The 16,211-nt window shown below is 39.4% G+C and overlaps 1 protein-coding gene across 1 annotated transcript; it reads left to right on the forward strand.

Annotated features, from left to right (window-relative positions):
- The first annotated feature begins 9,526 nt into the window (after positions 1–9,526).
- Positions 9,527–13,480, forward strand: LOC146137495 (galectin-4-like). The gene is made up of 6 exons (XM_083394362.1): positions 9,527–9,531; positions 10,214–10,388; positions 10,943–11,125; positions 11,715–11,791; positions 12,328–12,499; positions 13,337–13,480. The coding sequence occupies exons 1-6, from the start codon at positions 9,527–9,529 to the stop codon at positions 13,478–13,480; spliced, it is 756 nt and encodes a 251-aa protein (XP_083250488.1).
- The last annotated feature ends 2,731 nt before the right edge of the window (positions 13,481–16,211 follow it).

Below are 16,211 nucleotides of genomic sequence, written 5' to 3' on the forward strand. Positions count from 1 at the left end.
AACTCGGTTAAATTTGTCGTCTATCTCCGACTGCAGCTTATTTAGACGAATAGCAAATTCGTTCTCTAATTTTCGCATTTCGAAATGGATTACGGCTTCAGAAAATAAACAAGCGAGTAAGGCAACAAAGAAAAAACGTTTTTGACGAAAATGAGTGGGCAAAAATTGTACAGGGGCTACAGGGATATTACGTTCATTTTCAAACGGCGCGTGTGGAATCTTATGCATCAACGAAACCTCTAATGAGCCTGTTGCCGAGGTGCAAACAGACCTTGATGCCCGAGCTTGACAGGCGGTATCACCTGCAAGATTTAATGGATAAGTGTCATAAAAATTGTAAACTTGATAGGGGACCGATACATTATGATCACAAGAATTTTTCTTGATTTGGAAGTCTAATACCAAATCATGGACAGGGGGACCATCACCATCAGCGAAAATGGTCTCATTAGGAAACCAATTAATTGGATAAGACGCGAACAATATTGAAAATTTATCACCGAGTCTATAATACGGTAGCTTTACAATCAAACCCTTGTTAGAAAAATGAGCGAGTCTAAGGTTAAAAACAGATATATGTACATTCATACGCAAACCAATAGTGTCAACGGGAGTGGTTTGATTAAAGGGAGCCCAAAACCCGTTAGTTCCAAACTGACTATAGAGTAAACATCCGGGAGTGCGTATTATATGTTCGTTATGATGACCACGAATGTTTGTATCATTCGGAAAAATAAAATCGGTCGAAGAAGCACGAGGGTCTTTATCGAAAAGTCTAGGATTTCCTACAGGGACAGAAACGGCCATAGTGCCCAAACAACCCGTCTCAGCACAAGGCGTAGCGCTATTTAAAACACGAAAACGAGTTAACTCATGCAAATCATAATAATCTTGAACAGGCCACCAATCAGCTAATTTGGCCTTTGATGGATAATTATAAGGCTCATGATTTAAAGTTACGACGGCCTTTATTCTTTCATATTTTGGGAAAAGAGTGCATAGGAAAAGTGTTAACAGACTATACGCCGATCTTAGGTCGTGGACCTTTCCGTATACATCGGTGTGGGATTCCGAATTCACTTCTAGATAGGTTTCATGTAGGCTTGATAGCCTAATGTGATTAACCCCCACCCGAAATGTTACCAATTGTCGTTGTCTATCACATGTGCATTCCTCCGCGTACTCCTTCGGCGTTGCATAATACTTTCCTGTAGGATAATGGTACTCGGTCCAAGTCTTGGCTGCAGACCTGAAATTGCCAAAAATGGGTGAAAAAAATGTTGACCCATTGGAGCTAAAGTTCGTCTGCAGCTGATGAAGCGGAATGGAAGTTTGAGATGCATTGGACTCCGGATGAACCATTGCTTTTAACTTTAATGCGTCCAGATTGGACGCATCAGTCACCGCCACATCGTTCAATTGGATATTCTGAGTGAAAACCACCCCTAATTTTAAAAATAAAAATGAAAACAAAATCCAATTCATTGTTAAACCTACACAACAAAACAAGGTATTAAATCCGAGGCACCCGGAGTCGACGGCTCCGGTTATATGCCCTCAAACAAAACAGACAAATTACAACAAATGCTAATATAGTTAGTGGCATTATAACAGCAATCACCGCTACAGAATAAGGATGGACCGATATATTAGTTGTGTCATTTACATTAGCTATTTGACCATTACTGGTGCAATTTCGGATTTGCTGACTTTCACCAGCAATAGGGCGTAAAACCGAACCACGCATCGCAAAAAAATTGCGTGACCTAATCTGTTTATTTATAGAGTGACATGCAGACCACTCACTCCATAAGGTCCAGGTAGGTAAACACACTGAACATTTTACCTGACGTCCTTGAATTAAACGAAAATTCTGCTTTCCCAACGAACCTGGAGCAGAAGAGCATTTGGGGCATGAAACAGGACATTTTGCCAGAACACAGGATAAACGAATCCCGTTTTCACAAATCCTGGAACTATTTCCACAGGATGCCGTACACGGGGTCCAACGCATTACCGAATTTGTCCCGTTTTCCACAAAACGTTTTATCCTCCATGCTCTTATATTGGACACGGAATTACATGTCCAAAAACAAACCAGGAAAAACATAGGAACACATCCCAACTTCATGATATGCAGTATTTACAGGTTAATTTTTTTTGTTTAGTGTTCAGGTTTATCGTTTCAAAGGACGTGCACAATCCAATGAACCCTAGATCTAAAAAACGCTGCAACATAAGATGATCAGTCTTTATGCAAAAACGTTTAGGTATACCAAAACCTGGTTAACACTTAATTTTTAATAGGTTAAAAAACAATTAACAAATATACAACTGCCACGTTAATAAACTCGCCGGCGAATATCAGACACAACGTCTAGAAGGACCATAACCCTGTCCTATCGTCGTCAGATGGAATTACTCGTCATCATCTTCGACTCTAAATCGCTAAGAGGAATTTTACGTCTCTTATTTTATCACTAAGAGGAATGCTACATCTCTTATTTTATCACATGTGAGGCTACCCGGCCCTACCACATTTACTCAAGAACGCGTCAATTGTGCGACACTAGCACGAAAGGGGACTCTCCACTCCCCAGATACATATTTGTGAGGCAATTCGGCCCTACCACTTCAATATGCAAAAATATAGTGCGCGTCTAAGGGAATCCTACCAACCCTACCGCCGCACTTCAATTTAGGAGGGATAAGTCGACCTCCTTCGCCGCTAAAGGAACTTCCGAAGTCCTTCCTACGGCTATATTTTTTTTTAAGGGAAAATTTATCATTATTACCCTTTTATTTTTTATTTTAATATTTACATCACCGCAATCAGTTTGCAAAACGCGCAGTCCTGCACACCAACTGAAAGACACAAATTTCGCAGAACACCAAAAATCACATTCGCCATCACACAGCAGACAAACGCAAAATTGCAAACATTCTAATCACCAACAAACGTTGAAATCAAAAACTGACGCAATTATCAAGAAACTCCATTGGGGAAAATTACAGCGCTCATATTTGCAAAAAACATCAGAATTCCAAAAACAATAATTCCGAGCATTAGTTTAGGCATTGGAAACCATATTTCCATGACCACTCGCCCAAAACAACATTTCACGAGCAAAACATTTATACCCGAAAAATTCGGACGTTTCGAACAACAGAAACCCAAAGGACTTATCGAACATTAAAGGTTAGTCAAAACGAAAACAAGCAATTGCAATGACAAACAACACACATCTGAATTCAAATTCTCCTACTCATCAACGGATAATGTTACAGGAAATGCCTGATCGCGAGGCTGCTTGCGTAATTCTCCTTGAGACAAATCAACAGTCACGTTAGTCCTTGTCAAGCGAACAATTTCAAATGGCCCTTCCCGCAGTGGAGAGATTTTATTTGACCTTGAGCGAACGGGCAAATAAGCGTGCGTAGCGTCCTCCCATTCTGACGGAACCGTTCGCACCGTTCTGCGAGAAGGCAATCGACTATGTACAATTCCGGGCTCCGAATCAACATTTTCGGGAGCAAATCCAGACACTAAAGGCGCAGTTACACTTACAGGAGTTCTCGGAGTCATGCCCACTAAAGCTTTAAAAGGCGACGAATCCATGTGTTCTCGCCACATGGAGTTTAACGCCAACTGTAGCCATGCGAGGTTCTGCAGCCAATTCTCGGGAACCGGCTGGGTTGAAACAAGATCACGCAAAGACCGATGAAAACGCTCAATTTTACCTTGACACCGTGGATTATAAGGTGTGCTGTATCTATGATCGATATTATGTTCCGTACAAAAGTTATGAAACGCCATAGACCTAAAATTCCCTCCATTGTCTGTTACAAGGACTTCCGGTGAACCCAAATAAGCAATCCAATATTTTCTAAACGCATCAATCGTATGTTCAGCGGTCTCATGCAGCAAGGGAGCTAACACAACAAAAGTCGTCTCGCGATCGATCATAGTTAATAGCTTATGATAGCTTGGCTGAGTATTAGAAGCTTGTAGCGAAAACACATCCATATGACAAGTTCGAAGGCGCCCATTCGGATACTGGAAAGGCTGTAAAGCGACCTGCTCTAAACGTTTAGGACGATTTTTGATGCAAACCGAACATTCCGCTGACCAACGCAAGATATTTTTGCGAAATTTGGGACCACAATAGATATTACGAAGCGCATTCCAGGTCACTCGCGCACTGTGATGAGTGTAGTCATGATATGACTTAAAGACATACTTCTGCGATTCCACATTTGGCAAGAGAACCAGATCTAACGAACCAGGAACATCGCACATTATTAATGAACCGTTGTGAAATTTAGCTAGTCGGCCCTGTTTTACATGACGCTTGTCGCAAGTCGTTTTCGTGCAGTCGCAAAAAGACGATTTCTGTAGTTCATACAAACGATCTAGGGACAAAGCTGAAGGAAACTGTGTTCTAGCGAAATACAAAAGGGGTTTTTCATTTACAGATGAGTCTGTACAGCCTTCACGACTAAAATAGTCGGCGATAACATTGTCACAACCCTTTACATGCTGTATGTCAAAATCAAATTCCAAAATCTGGCCTATCCAATCACGTTGTCTTGCCGAAAGACCTTTTAAAGGCGAATGACCATTTTCTATCGCTCGGACAAGAGGCTGATGATCGGTGTGTATCGTAAAATGATTACTTTCTAAATGATTCCGAAAATAATGCAAACCCAAACGCAACGCCAAAAGCTCTTTAACAAAAGCCGAATAACACCGTTGAGCTTTATTTAATGATTGACTGAAATACCCTAATGGTTCCATTTCATTTTTATGGTTGAACTGAAACAAAACAGCGCCAGCGGCCTTATCTGACGCGTCTGTGGCGATGTGCAACCTCCGCGAGGGGTCGTAAGAGCGCAGTGTCGTTGCGCTCATCATAGCTTGCCGAGTTTCTAAATATGCCTCTAAAAGAGCTGCGGTCCAATCTATCAAAACTTTGGAAGACATTTTAGCAGGTACATTTTTACCGACCTGATCCAATGAACACGTAAGAGCGGCTAAATGCGGCACATGTTTCTTTTCGTATCTTACCACACCCAAAAATTGACGTAAATCATGCACCGTTTTAGGCAAAGGAATCTCAAGTAAACCTTGTAAACGAGAGAAGAGCGGTCGCTGACCCTCCTCAGAAACGACATGACCCAGGAAACGGACTCTATCTTTCCCAAAAACGCATTTGTCCTTATTTACAGTTAAATTGTATTCAGACAAAACTCCTAAAGCGATGTCAATTAGTTTCAAATGTTCAGATTCAGTCTCAGTGGCAATTAGAATATCATCAATATAACATTTTACAGCTTCACAAACAACACTCAAACCTCTCGACTGTCTCCACTCATTGTAACGAATCAAGATTTCCTTGCTCAACTCATCCATGTTGGCCTGGAAGACGCCTGGGGCGGATTTAACCCCAAGAGGGCAATTAGACCATGCAGCTGATCCAAATTCCGTAGCTAACCCCAGATAACGTGTGGAATCCTCATCCACCTGTACATGGTGAAAAGCTTTTGTTAAGTCAATTGCACTGAAAAATTTTTTACCTTGTATATATTTCGGAACTGAGTCAACACGAGGCAAACTGTAATCATCCTGAGTTAAAATGCTATTCAAAGCGCGAAAATCAACAACGACTCTGTATCCTGATGGCTTTTTCTTTACCAAAAATACTGGATTCCGCCAAGGAGTGGAATCCCGTTTCAAAATTCCTAGGTCTAAAAATTCTTCTAGCCATTTGTGTAAAACCGCCATTTGCTCGGGACCAGTGCTATATATGGGACCAGTTATTGGCCGATGGCTGCCAGGTTTTTATTGAATGGACAATTTATAAGGCAGCTTATACGGTTGCTGCAGATTATATTTTAAATCAGAGATATGCGGAAATTTGTTTAAGATTTCGTTAAACTTTTCAGGAGCTATTAAAGTTTTTACGGATGGCTCAATCGCCGCCTGAGGAAGTCGATCTGAAGCCATTTTTGCTGCCTGTTCGTAAGTCAACTTTTTTTGGGTATCAAACGCCTCTGATGGATCACAACGCAAAGCAGACAATACCTGTACCGCGTCGTTATACGAACCACGAATCTCAAGAGTCCCTTTGTTCAGCAAGTCGTGTTGAATGATGTCAGCAATTCCAATGATATTATAAGGCGTCTGATCTAAAACTTCAAACTCAAGAGTTATAGTAGTGGAAGAGATCATAATTGGAACAGAGACTGTTCCTTGTGATTTCAAAGCACTGCGTGTCCCATCTAAAGTCGAAAATTTAGCATTCGAAGGGCTTATCTTTATAGACTTAGGCAACGCAGAAGGATGTATTATGTTAGCCCCAGCACCCGTATCTAAAAGAAATGGTTGACAAGTCACGTTATCTGTTACAAAGAAATGCGCAGTGCCATTAGGTGAAGTCAAAACGTGATTCAATTGTGTCGTCATACAAGAAGGCTGAGGTTGCGGCGGTTCATTACAGCCCCAGCCTGAATCTAGTTTTTTGAAAAGGTATTTTGTGAGTAATCATTATTCCGAAAGGTATTTGAACGAATAAATGAATTGAAACGAGGTACCTGTTGGTCAGAACGACCCAGCGTCCGGCCTCGGCCGGAAAAACGTTGCGAGTTCCCGCCGTTGTCCGAGTCCCGAGCCGAGGTCGGTTGCCGAGACCAACGCCCATCTCTCCACGGGCCTGCAGAGGTCGATCTTCCGCCGCCACGGCCCGCAGATCTCGAGGACAAAAAAACTTCGTCACCTGTTCTTGAATACACGTTCCAACCATTTGCACGAAACAACCGCTTCAAATCGCAGTCACGAGCAAAGTGGCCCTCAACCTGACAAAAGAAACATTTAGAACGAGACCTTATATCATTAGATAACATATTAGATTGCTGATTCGATTCACAATTTTTAGTCCTATCGTTTTTTTCATCAATAGTTTTCTGCAACACCAACCCGCTTAAATGTGAAACCTTTTCAGTTAGTTTTTTCAACTCCTCATTATTATCAGATAAAACAGTCTTACCGTCATCAAAATGCGAGACCAAAACTTTCTTGACAGGATCCGAGTTGCTGGAACGGGCTGTAGATAAGGTGAAATAGCGGTGTAATATTTTCTGCATATTTCTCCAAGGCTCGCCTTCAATTTGCAACGCAACACTGGTAGGCAATTTCTTTAACAACACCTCCTCAACTAAACGCAAAAACGGACTGTCGCTTGCCAAGCCATCCAACAAAATGCCTTCCTGAGCAAAAGCCGTAGTTATCGCCTGAACTGGGTTTACAACGATATTGTCATATCTTACATTCTCCAACAAAGCGCGCAAATGACTGATCAATGCCAGATGAGATTTTTTAAACGTTGCCTTTACGTGCTCCTGCAGGGTCGTTAGCTTTTGTTCACTGGTCATGTTTATATTCAAAAGCAAAGCTTGTAAAAAAGATTGTAGAGACAAATGCGTGTCACAAGTCGCCAACAGCGTTGTCAACAAATTTTCGGTATTTAAACCTAATTGTCTTAACTGGCGGACATTCAACTCGAGCCATTGAAGTTCCTTTCCTGGAGCGGCGCGCATTAATTGTGCCAAGTCAACGCGCTTCTTAGTGGAATTGTCAAACTTTAACTTCTGCGGATTAGCCCATGGGGTTTCAAAGCTAAAACGAGGTAAGCGAGGTGGATCTGAAACGCTCGTTCGCGGTATATAGCTCGACGGAGGCGTTAAAGCATTGTAAGACTCCTCTGTAAATTTCTCACCTACCAACACTGGTTTCGCCGATTCAGCTGGCACATCGCCAGGAACATCGCTTTGCTTATCGCCCAATCCCGGATACAAATTCGAAACATACGGAGGCGCTGGACTTTCTATCGAGACATCTTTCACATCCTCTACATCATATGAAACCGGCCTAGACGCCAACGCAACCAAAGTGGACGATTTTACTGCTGAATCGTCTTTGAATAACTTTTGCAAAGCCTTTATTTCCGCCTCCTTAGCGTTAGAAGTTAACTTGTGCGCTTTTTGATCAATCCTTAATTGCTGTTCGATGCCCTTTGCCATATCGCGAGACTTCTCAAGGGCTATGCAATGATCTTGCCTAGAAGAACGCAACAAGTCCAACTCAAGATTTAGTCTTTCAATTTCAGCAATATAATTCTGTGCTTGCATTTTGCGGTCCTGATGCGACACGCTCGAACCTTCGCTAGTTACCAGCGGCTTGTTTAAGGACGCCAAAACAGACGTTAATTTTTCCATGATTTTACAAACGCGAAAAGGTTTCAGACTAGACTTCTTTCAACTCTCACCAACAAAAACGCCCAATTCACGCTTCAAAAATTCCGACAAAACACACGTTCGCAACACAAAACGCAACCAAATTTTGCGCAACAAAATCTTATTCCCGAATACCTTATTCCGGAAGCAAATAGCAACCACAAACACCGGGGCACCAAACGTGTTACGCCCTGCCGCGCCCTAGTATATTAGAATCTACCGCCTAACCTATACTTGTCCGACAGGACGCAACCGCAATGAGTTCTTAAAGATAATCGGGAGTTATTTGCCTCAATGCTTAAGTTTATTCTACAGACCACACAACTTAACCCAAGCAACTAAGTGTATTAGATGAACCAAAATGTCAAACACCACACCAACGCTTAATACGTGAGCAAAAGTTACTTACAAACAGGACACTACACAAAACGTGCTGACCTCTAAACGCAATGGCCCACTTCCCAAATACTGGACAAAAGAGACGCTCTGACGCCGATTAATATAGACACCTTCTAAAAAGCAGTTACGCAAGAACTGGAAGTGCAGGAAGGGCGTCGACGAGTTATTGGAAAGTACGCAGTTTAATAAAGACAGTAAAGTTATAGCGATGGCAAAACAGATTAATTCTTCGGTCCGAGGACGGCTGGCGCCAGCGAAAAGATTAGATCAGAACAAAGTGACCATTATTTGCGAGATTGGCAGTCATTAAATTTAAAAGTCCAGTGGAAAATCGCCAGAGGTCAGATTAGAAAGATCACGAGAAACGCACCATTAAAACGTCCCGTGTGCAGAGAATATTAAGCTGGCTTAAAAAGGGCCGTGTGCACAAACAGATTAAACACATACCAACCAAAATAAGATGTTACAGTTTAATACATTTCGAAATATGAACCCAAGTCCCTAATCCCTATTTTTAAAGTAAGGCGCAAATTAATAATTAAAGTTAGAATTCGCAGTTGACAAAATGACAAGAAAAACACGCTACACTGATTCTTACTGCCCGTATGATAGCTGGAAGGTATGTAATTTATGCGTTAATACTAAAGTTATTAGGTTTGAAACTGACTTTCTATAGAAAAAATCTAATTGCAAGTAGAAAACTCTTAGTCTGAAAACGCTTCGTCTTGCGAGTCAAATCTAATAAATACACTTTAAGAAACTCGAAATGATGGTAATACCGCAATATCATTTTCATTTTGGCTGTGTCAGACGAAAATTTATGCTATGAAATACTATGAGGTATAAAAAAATCACTCCATTATATAAGTTGCAAACTTCACACTTCTAAGTTTTTTGTATATCGAGGATGTAATATTTTTAGCCACACCCGTATGTTATTTGTAAAATGATGTCTAATAACTAATCCTAAAGAAAAACAACTAGTATTAAATATACTGTATTTACAATACAAGTAATATATAAGTACTCGAATTGGTTCATCGGGAGCCTTAGGGAGCTTAGAAGGTCTTCTTGAATTCAATTAAATTCTGAATGTTGCATTTAAATTAACTAGTTTGTATGTTGGTTGCTTGGTTGCTCGATTGATTGGTTAAATTGTTAGTTTGTTAGTTGCTTGGCGTTTGGTTGTTAGTTGGTTAGTTAAATTGTTAGTTGCTTGGCGTTTGGTTGTTAGCTGGTTAAATTGTTCGTTGGTTGATTGGTTAAATTGTTAGTTTGTTAGTTGGTTGGCGTTTGGTTGTTAGTTGCTAAGCTTTGGGTTGTTAGTTGGTTAAATTGTTAGTTGGTTGGTTGGTAAACTTGTTAATTGGCTAGTTGGTTAAATTGTTATTTCGTGCTATTAGGTTGTTTGGTGTTCTGTTGATGCATGTTTGTTGGTTGTATGGTCGAATCTTAGATAGTGTTTGGTTGGCTTAATTGTTGGTTGGTTGTTTAGCTAAAAAACGCTTTTTCTTTTCGTCAGGTTTTCCGTCAATTTTCTCGTGAAAAACGACCGAAAGGACATAGCTTACCACTTCAACCCGCGGTTTGCCGAAAAGTTGGTTGTGCTGAATAACAAGGAAAACGGCGGATGGCGAACTGAACAGAGGGGCTGCCAAGGGGACGAATTTCCTTTTGTACACGGTGAAAAAGTCGAGGTAAAACTTTCTACCTAGGTAAAGAATCCAATTAATTGAGTCATTTTATTTGAAATTGAACTATTTGTCTCAAGTTTTGCATGTAATAAACAAATATTGCTACATACTGATTGCTACATTTTTTTTTTTTGTTACGCTTTGATTAATTGTTCATAATTGGAAGAGTTACCAATTTTAGTGGTTTATACGTTTGGGTCTTGACTAGGTATTTGTTGAACAGGACTTAGACTTAAGTTATTTTACAAAGTGCTTGACTGGGACTTATTCACAAATTACTTGACTGGGACGTGAGTCACTTCAAAAGGCTTGTTTGCAACACTGGCAGAATTTCAAAATAATATTGTACATAATTGGACGAGTTACCGACTTTAGTGGTTAATACGTTTATTTTTACACCAGCAATGTAACGAAATGCCTTCTAAGAATGTCTTTATTGGGCAACTCATAACTTGGACTTTAGTATTTGTTGAAAATGACTTGACTTGGACTTAAGTTATTTTAAAATGCCTTGTTTACAACACTGGTAAGATTTGAAGCAAATATTGTTTGCGCAGTTGAAGTTCGTTGTCGACAAGGAAGGCATAACGTCCTGGCACAGGGCTACTGAACTCAAAGATCTTTACTACAAGAACAGAGTAGACCCGGAAACCCTCTGTGGCCTGTTTCTTGAGGGCTTGGAAGTCGAGAGTTTGAAAGTGATCGGAGATCAAGATCACAAAACCTATAACGACTATAATGTAAGATCCATGTGTTTGCTTTGACTTGTCAACGTGTGGATCCTAACCCGGTTTTATACATTGTTTGCCTTTGTGTTGCTTAGGATGTACAATGTCGCTGATTTTTATTTCCGAATTTTTGCAGATAGTAGTACTTTTTGTAGATCCCAGTTATTAGAAATCATAGCTTATAAAGGCAGTGTGATTGCATTAAAAATAGATACTAAAATCTCATTGGTTTAAAACAAGGTTTATGTATAGTTTACTTATTATTGTTACTGTGTAACATTTGCCATAAATCTTGCGGAACAAAGGTAGGTGTGGGAAAGAAAACTGTATATTTTTTATTTATGCCTATGTGTGTAGCGTTTGCTCTTTATGGCTATCAAGTTTCAGCTACCAAACAAGATTAGTGTCTGGTTTTTGGCGACCCCCAAATTATAATCTGATTAAACTAACGATGATTGAAGCTAATTCTTAAACGATTGTCAAGTTTATACGCCTGCCGATAGTTGATTTGCATAAACCTTGCAATTTTTATGCACTTCTTTGAATTGCACGCTTCTTATCGTAAGAGCAGTAATATAATGGAGTGTGTTTTCATTTCCAGAAACATCAGATTCGGCTTCACAAACAGGAATTTATCGGACGAAAATTGGTTTTGGTCGGGGAGTCTTTCAAACAAAGGCAAGCTTAGCACCGCGTCACAAATTTGTTCAAATTAAACCTAGAATGTTCGTTTTCAACAAAGGACCTACTATAGTCGAAGTGCTAGTTAATTAATAAATACTTAGTATATGTTATTACTTTTTGTAATGTTATTACAATTAAAAAATTAGCATCCATCTAGGCAAGGGATTCTTAAACTGGGGTTCATGGATCCCTTGGGGGTACGTGAACTAGTTTCAGGGGGTCCATGAAGGTATAATTGAAAGATTGGTGTATATTTAAAAAAGTAATCTTTTTTTGTTGAATTGAAAATACAACGTTTTGTACTGAATGTTATTTAGACTCCATTACACTTTAACATTTTTTGGACCAGAAACAGCAGATTTTTGAAGTCTATTTGTATTGTGACACTTTATGACATGAACCCCAAAATTCCTTGCCTATACTGGTCCACGCGAAGCAAAAATATATTTTCCGCGGTAAAACAAGTTTAAGAACCCCTGATCTAGGCGCAGTCTTTCGACAGCCCGAGAAAAAAAATGAATGTTATCTAGGCCAGAGGTAAACTTTCTGACCGGTGACAGCGACCACGACACCGCTTTGCATTTCAACCCGAGATTTGACCTTCGCGTCCTCGTGCAAAACAGCAAGGTCGAGGGGGTGTGGCAGCAGGAGGCGCCCCACGTGCCCCTCCCACCCGGAGCGAAAGAATTCCAGGAGTTAAGGGTGAGACTTTTAGAAATACATACTTTGTTAATAGACGTGTTTGCGGAGTCGGGGTAGGACGCGGGACTCGGGGCTCGAGATTGGAGTAAGACTACCCGAAATCTCAATCCGACGTGCGCATGCGCAGAAGCAATTTTCGAATTTAATAAGGCCAAAACTTTGAAAAAACGTAAAAGGTGGAATAGCATTTAGTAAAATATTGCCAAACACGTATTGGTGTTTTGTATGATACCTCTAGGAGTGTATTGCTGTGTATCTTGTTTTCATAGCGTAAATGGGTTAAACTCATATTGTAGAGTTGGATCCGGACTCGGGACTTTTAACTGACTCTGCAGCCCTGAAACCAGGTGTCACAGTTGAAAGACAAATTGCTTTGAAATGCTGACCAGTTCGCACAAATTGTGCTTCATCACTCCTACTTTGACCTGATGCAACACGGTTTTGCGAAAACCTATCCAAACTACAATACATTTTGTCTTTCAACAGTGCCCCCTGATTAGAATAACCTGAATTTCGGTTGCATTTTTTTTGGTCAACTTGCGATGGGAGAAATTCACTCAGGGCCAGACTATGTCTAACTTACTAGTGCACTCTCTTTAAACACGAGAGCTACTAATAAAGGCAAATTAACGCCGTTTATGAAAACCAAATATGACTAAGACCCATTTCGTTGGTACCAAAATTATGACGTCAGTCAATTACAGTACACTGTCGCAGTATACACATCAACTCAAAGAATGACAATTTCGACTTAACAGTGCCATTCTAATACAGAGATTTTGTTTAGTTAAATTCATTTTTAATTATTAGTTAAATTCATTTTTAATTTTTTTTCAGCTTGAGTTTCACGTCTTGAACTCGGAGATTGAGAGTCTCATTGATGGTCGTCTAGTAGGGAATTTCCCCCACCGAGTCGCCACCAAAGATCTGATTGGTTTAAATGTTCTTGGCATCAAACCACGTTTGATTTCTATTTCCTAGATGGAAAATATAAACTTTATCCCAAGGCATATATTGTCACTTTTAACCGAGCATCAGGCTGTATATTACGCAAAGTAGACAGCAACTAATTTTAAATATTTGGTTGTGTAAATTTCTCCCAAAAATGCCACCATTACTTGTAAATGTTGAATAAACAGATTCTGCAAAATTTCTGAGCTTTTGGTTTTCGATGGGTGTGAAACTATGGAATACGTGTATTCCATATTTAGGAAAAATGTAGGATAATGTGGAATGTAGTGTTCCAAAACGTTCCTTTTTCTGCTTGGCTTTAAATCTGCATTAGAATACAGCTGCAAACAAGGGACTTGGTTGTATTACAAGCCTGTGCACACTGCTCCTAAATAAAAAACATTTTGTTTTTCGAGTTATTTTTCCAAACTTTGCTTTAACCTTAATAAAGTTCGTCATACCTTGAAATACTATTTTAGCGTTTTTTAGGGGCCTGTAATGCAACGAAGCCTGTTGTTGGCAGAAGCATTCTGTGGCACATTTAAACAGTATTTAAAAAAAACGTTGCTTTATTTTCTGCTTGGCTGTAAACGCTTTCCACTTTCCAAGTTTTATTCGCAATAGCTGATAAAACGGCGTTGCCTCTGGCAAACAGTTGTTGTTTATTGCCTGAAATCAAGCACAAGACACTTTGCGATTAACGATTTGTCGTCAAAGTCGGCGAGACGGTGTTATTACATGAAAATCGTGTTATAGCTATCTGTTTCCAAATGCAAAAGCGTAAAATCGCCTGACCTTGTGCGAATACTACATTTAATATCACCACTTACGGATTCGTGGCAAAACAGGATGCAACTTGCATTTTACAAGAACTATTTAAATCATTAGACTTTATTTGACTTGTTGCTTCTGTACATTAATTTCCAACGTTTCAGCAGCACTTAAGTTTAATACATAGGCTACATACATTAAGATAAAATCTGATGTTACAGATGTTTCATATCCCCACGTAATACTCATTACTGTGTTGGTAACCGCTAAGAAGCAATCTGTAGCCTGTGTTGAATGTGAGAAACAAGTATTTGAAAATAGTGCGTATAACCAGAGCTCTCGCGATTTTGTGCTCGATAATAATAAATAAATAACGGTCAACCTTTCATAGACAAATAAAACAGGTTAATCGCGCAAAACTTATTTTAAATAACGTTTGTGATATATTACACATGTTTATCAAAGTTATTGGCCGTTTTATTACTGTCAACATTCCTGAACCGGCATTTCAAAAGCTTTAAGTATAGGCTACACATAAAACATCTAAACTTTTATAAAATAGTAAAGACTAGATAGTTTATGTGCAGGCCTACTTAAATCCTTTGAAAAGCTGGTTTAGGAATCTTGACAGTGATTAAACATCCAGTAACTATGACAAACAATAAATTCCCACAAGACAACACCTATACGCTGTTGCATGTTAGAAGAGTCGAGTCATATTGTATCGTACAAACTCGTGCAGCTCTTTTTCATTAAAGCCATGGAATTCAGTAAGCTTCGAGCGCAGAAATTTGTGTGATAAATGAAGAAGTTAGGATTGACGTGTATCTCCTTTAGGGTCTAAATTTTATCGGCTTTATTGCGAAACGCGATGGCAATAAGAAGCTTTGCGAAAATTCCCCGTATCAGCCAACAGTGCAAGACTAACAGACAGGGAACAGAAAGTCTAGAAACGCCTAATTAAATCGACCACCAAAATGAGAACTGAAACCTACACTTGATGTTTAACGTTCCAGATTATTTTAATCGTTCCGTTTAATCAGATCACAGAGTAAATTGCCTGTTCATGTTTATCGTAACTACCGGGAGGTGTTTTCCAAACCGCTGCTTCTAGAAAACAGGAACCAAAACTCAATATCGCAATCCCAGTGTTGTGAACAACTCATTTTGAAATGACGTAAGTCCCCGTATAACTATTAGAAATTGTTACCTCGGTCGATTATGAGCAGCGCCTTAAAATAACATATAAGCTAGGTGTTGATGTACAAAAGTAACGATAATTAGCTCAATTAAAAAAATGTCTAATTAAAACACTTCATTTTAACCTAAGTCATTTATCTGAAAGACTTGAGTCAACCCAAGTAATTTGTCTGAAAGACTTGAGTCAAGTCAAGTCATTTATTGTAAAGACTTGAGTCAAGTCAAGTCATTTATTGTAAAGACTTGAGTCAAGTCAAGTCATTTATTGTAAAGACTTGAGTCAAGTCAAGTCATTTATTGTAAAGACTTGAGTCAAGTCAAGTCATTTATCCTAAAGACTCAAGTCAAGTCAAGTCAAGTCATTTGTCCGAAAGACTTTTGCCGCCATTTATGTTTTAACATACTACAGAGGTAAGCGAACTATTCTTAGTTGTCTGCTTTTCTGCAAACGTTTGTTAAATCTAATCTACCCGCAACATCTCAAACACAACAACCCAGTTTGGTAAGCCCCAATTGAAAACGTAGAACGTTATAACAACTTGTTAGAAAACCTTTATTCTTGCCTAAAATGTTTATTTATATTTTTGTATTCGGAGAGTTGTGGTCGTCAAACTATTGGTCAATTTCGTGATGAGTTATTTTCTCAAACCTTTTAGTTTTTTAACATTGCTAACTCATATTATGTCGCAACACGCGTTGAATACAAACTTGTTCCAGCCCCTTTTGATCAAAATAAATAGGAAATATTACTTCCAATAAAAAAATACTTTTGAGTGAAACTTTTAAATAC

The sequence above is a fragment of the Ascidiella aspersa genome, chromosome 7 (genome assembly GCF_963924565.1).
Source record: "Ascidiella aspersa chromosome 7, kaAscAspe10.2, whole genome shotgun sequence".
In the NCBI taxonomy this organism is placed as follows: domain Eukaryota; kingdom Metazoa; phylum Chordata; class Ascidiacea; order Phlebobranchia; family Ascidiidae; genus Ascidiella; species Ascidiella aspersa.

Bases quoted from the DNA above. Each gene is read 5' to 3' on its own strand.
- LOC146137495 (XM_083394362.1), top strand. The intron at 10,389-10,942 runs GTAAAACTTTCT...TTGTTTGCGCAG, and splicing joins TACACGGTGAAAAAGTCGAG to TTGAAGTTCGTTGTCGACAA. The intron at 11,126-11,714 runs GTAAGATCCATG...TTTCATTTCCAG, and splicing joins AAACCTATAACGACTATAAT to AAACATCAGATTCGGCTTCA.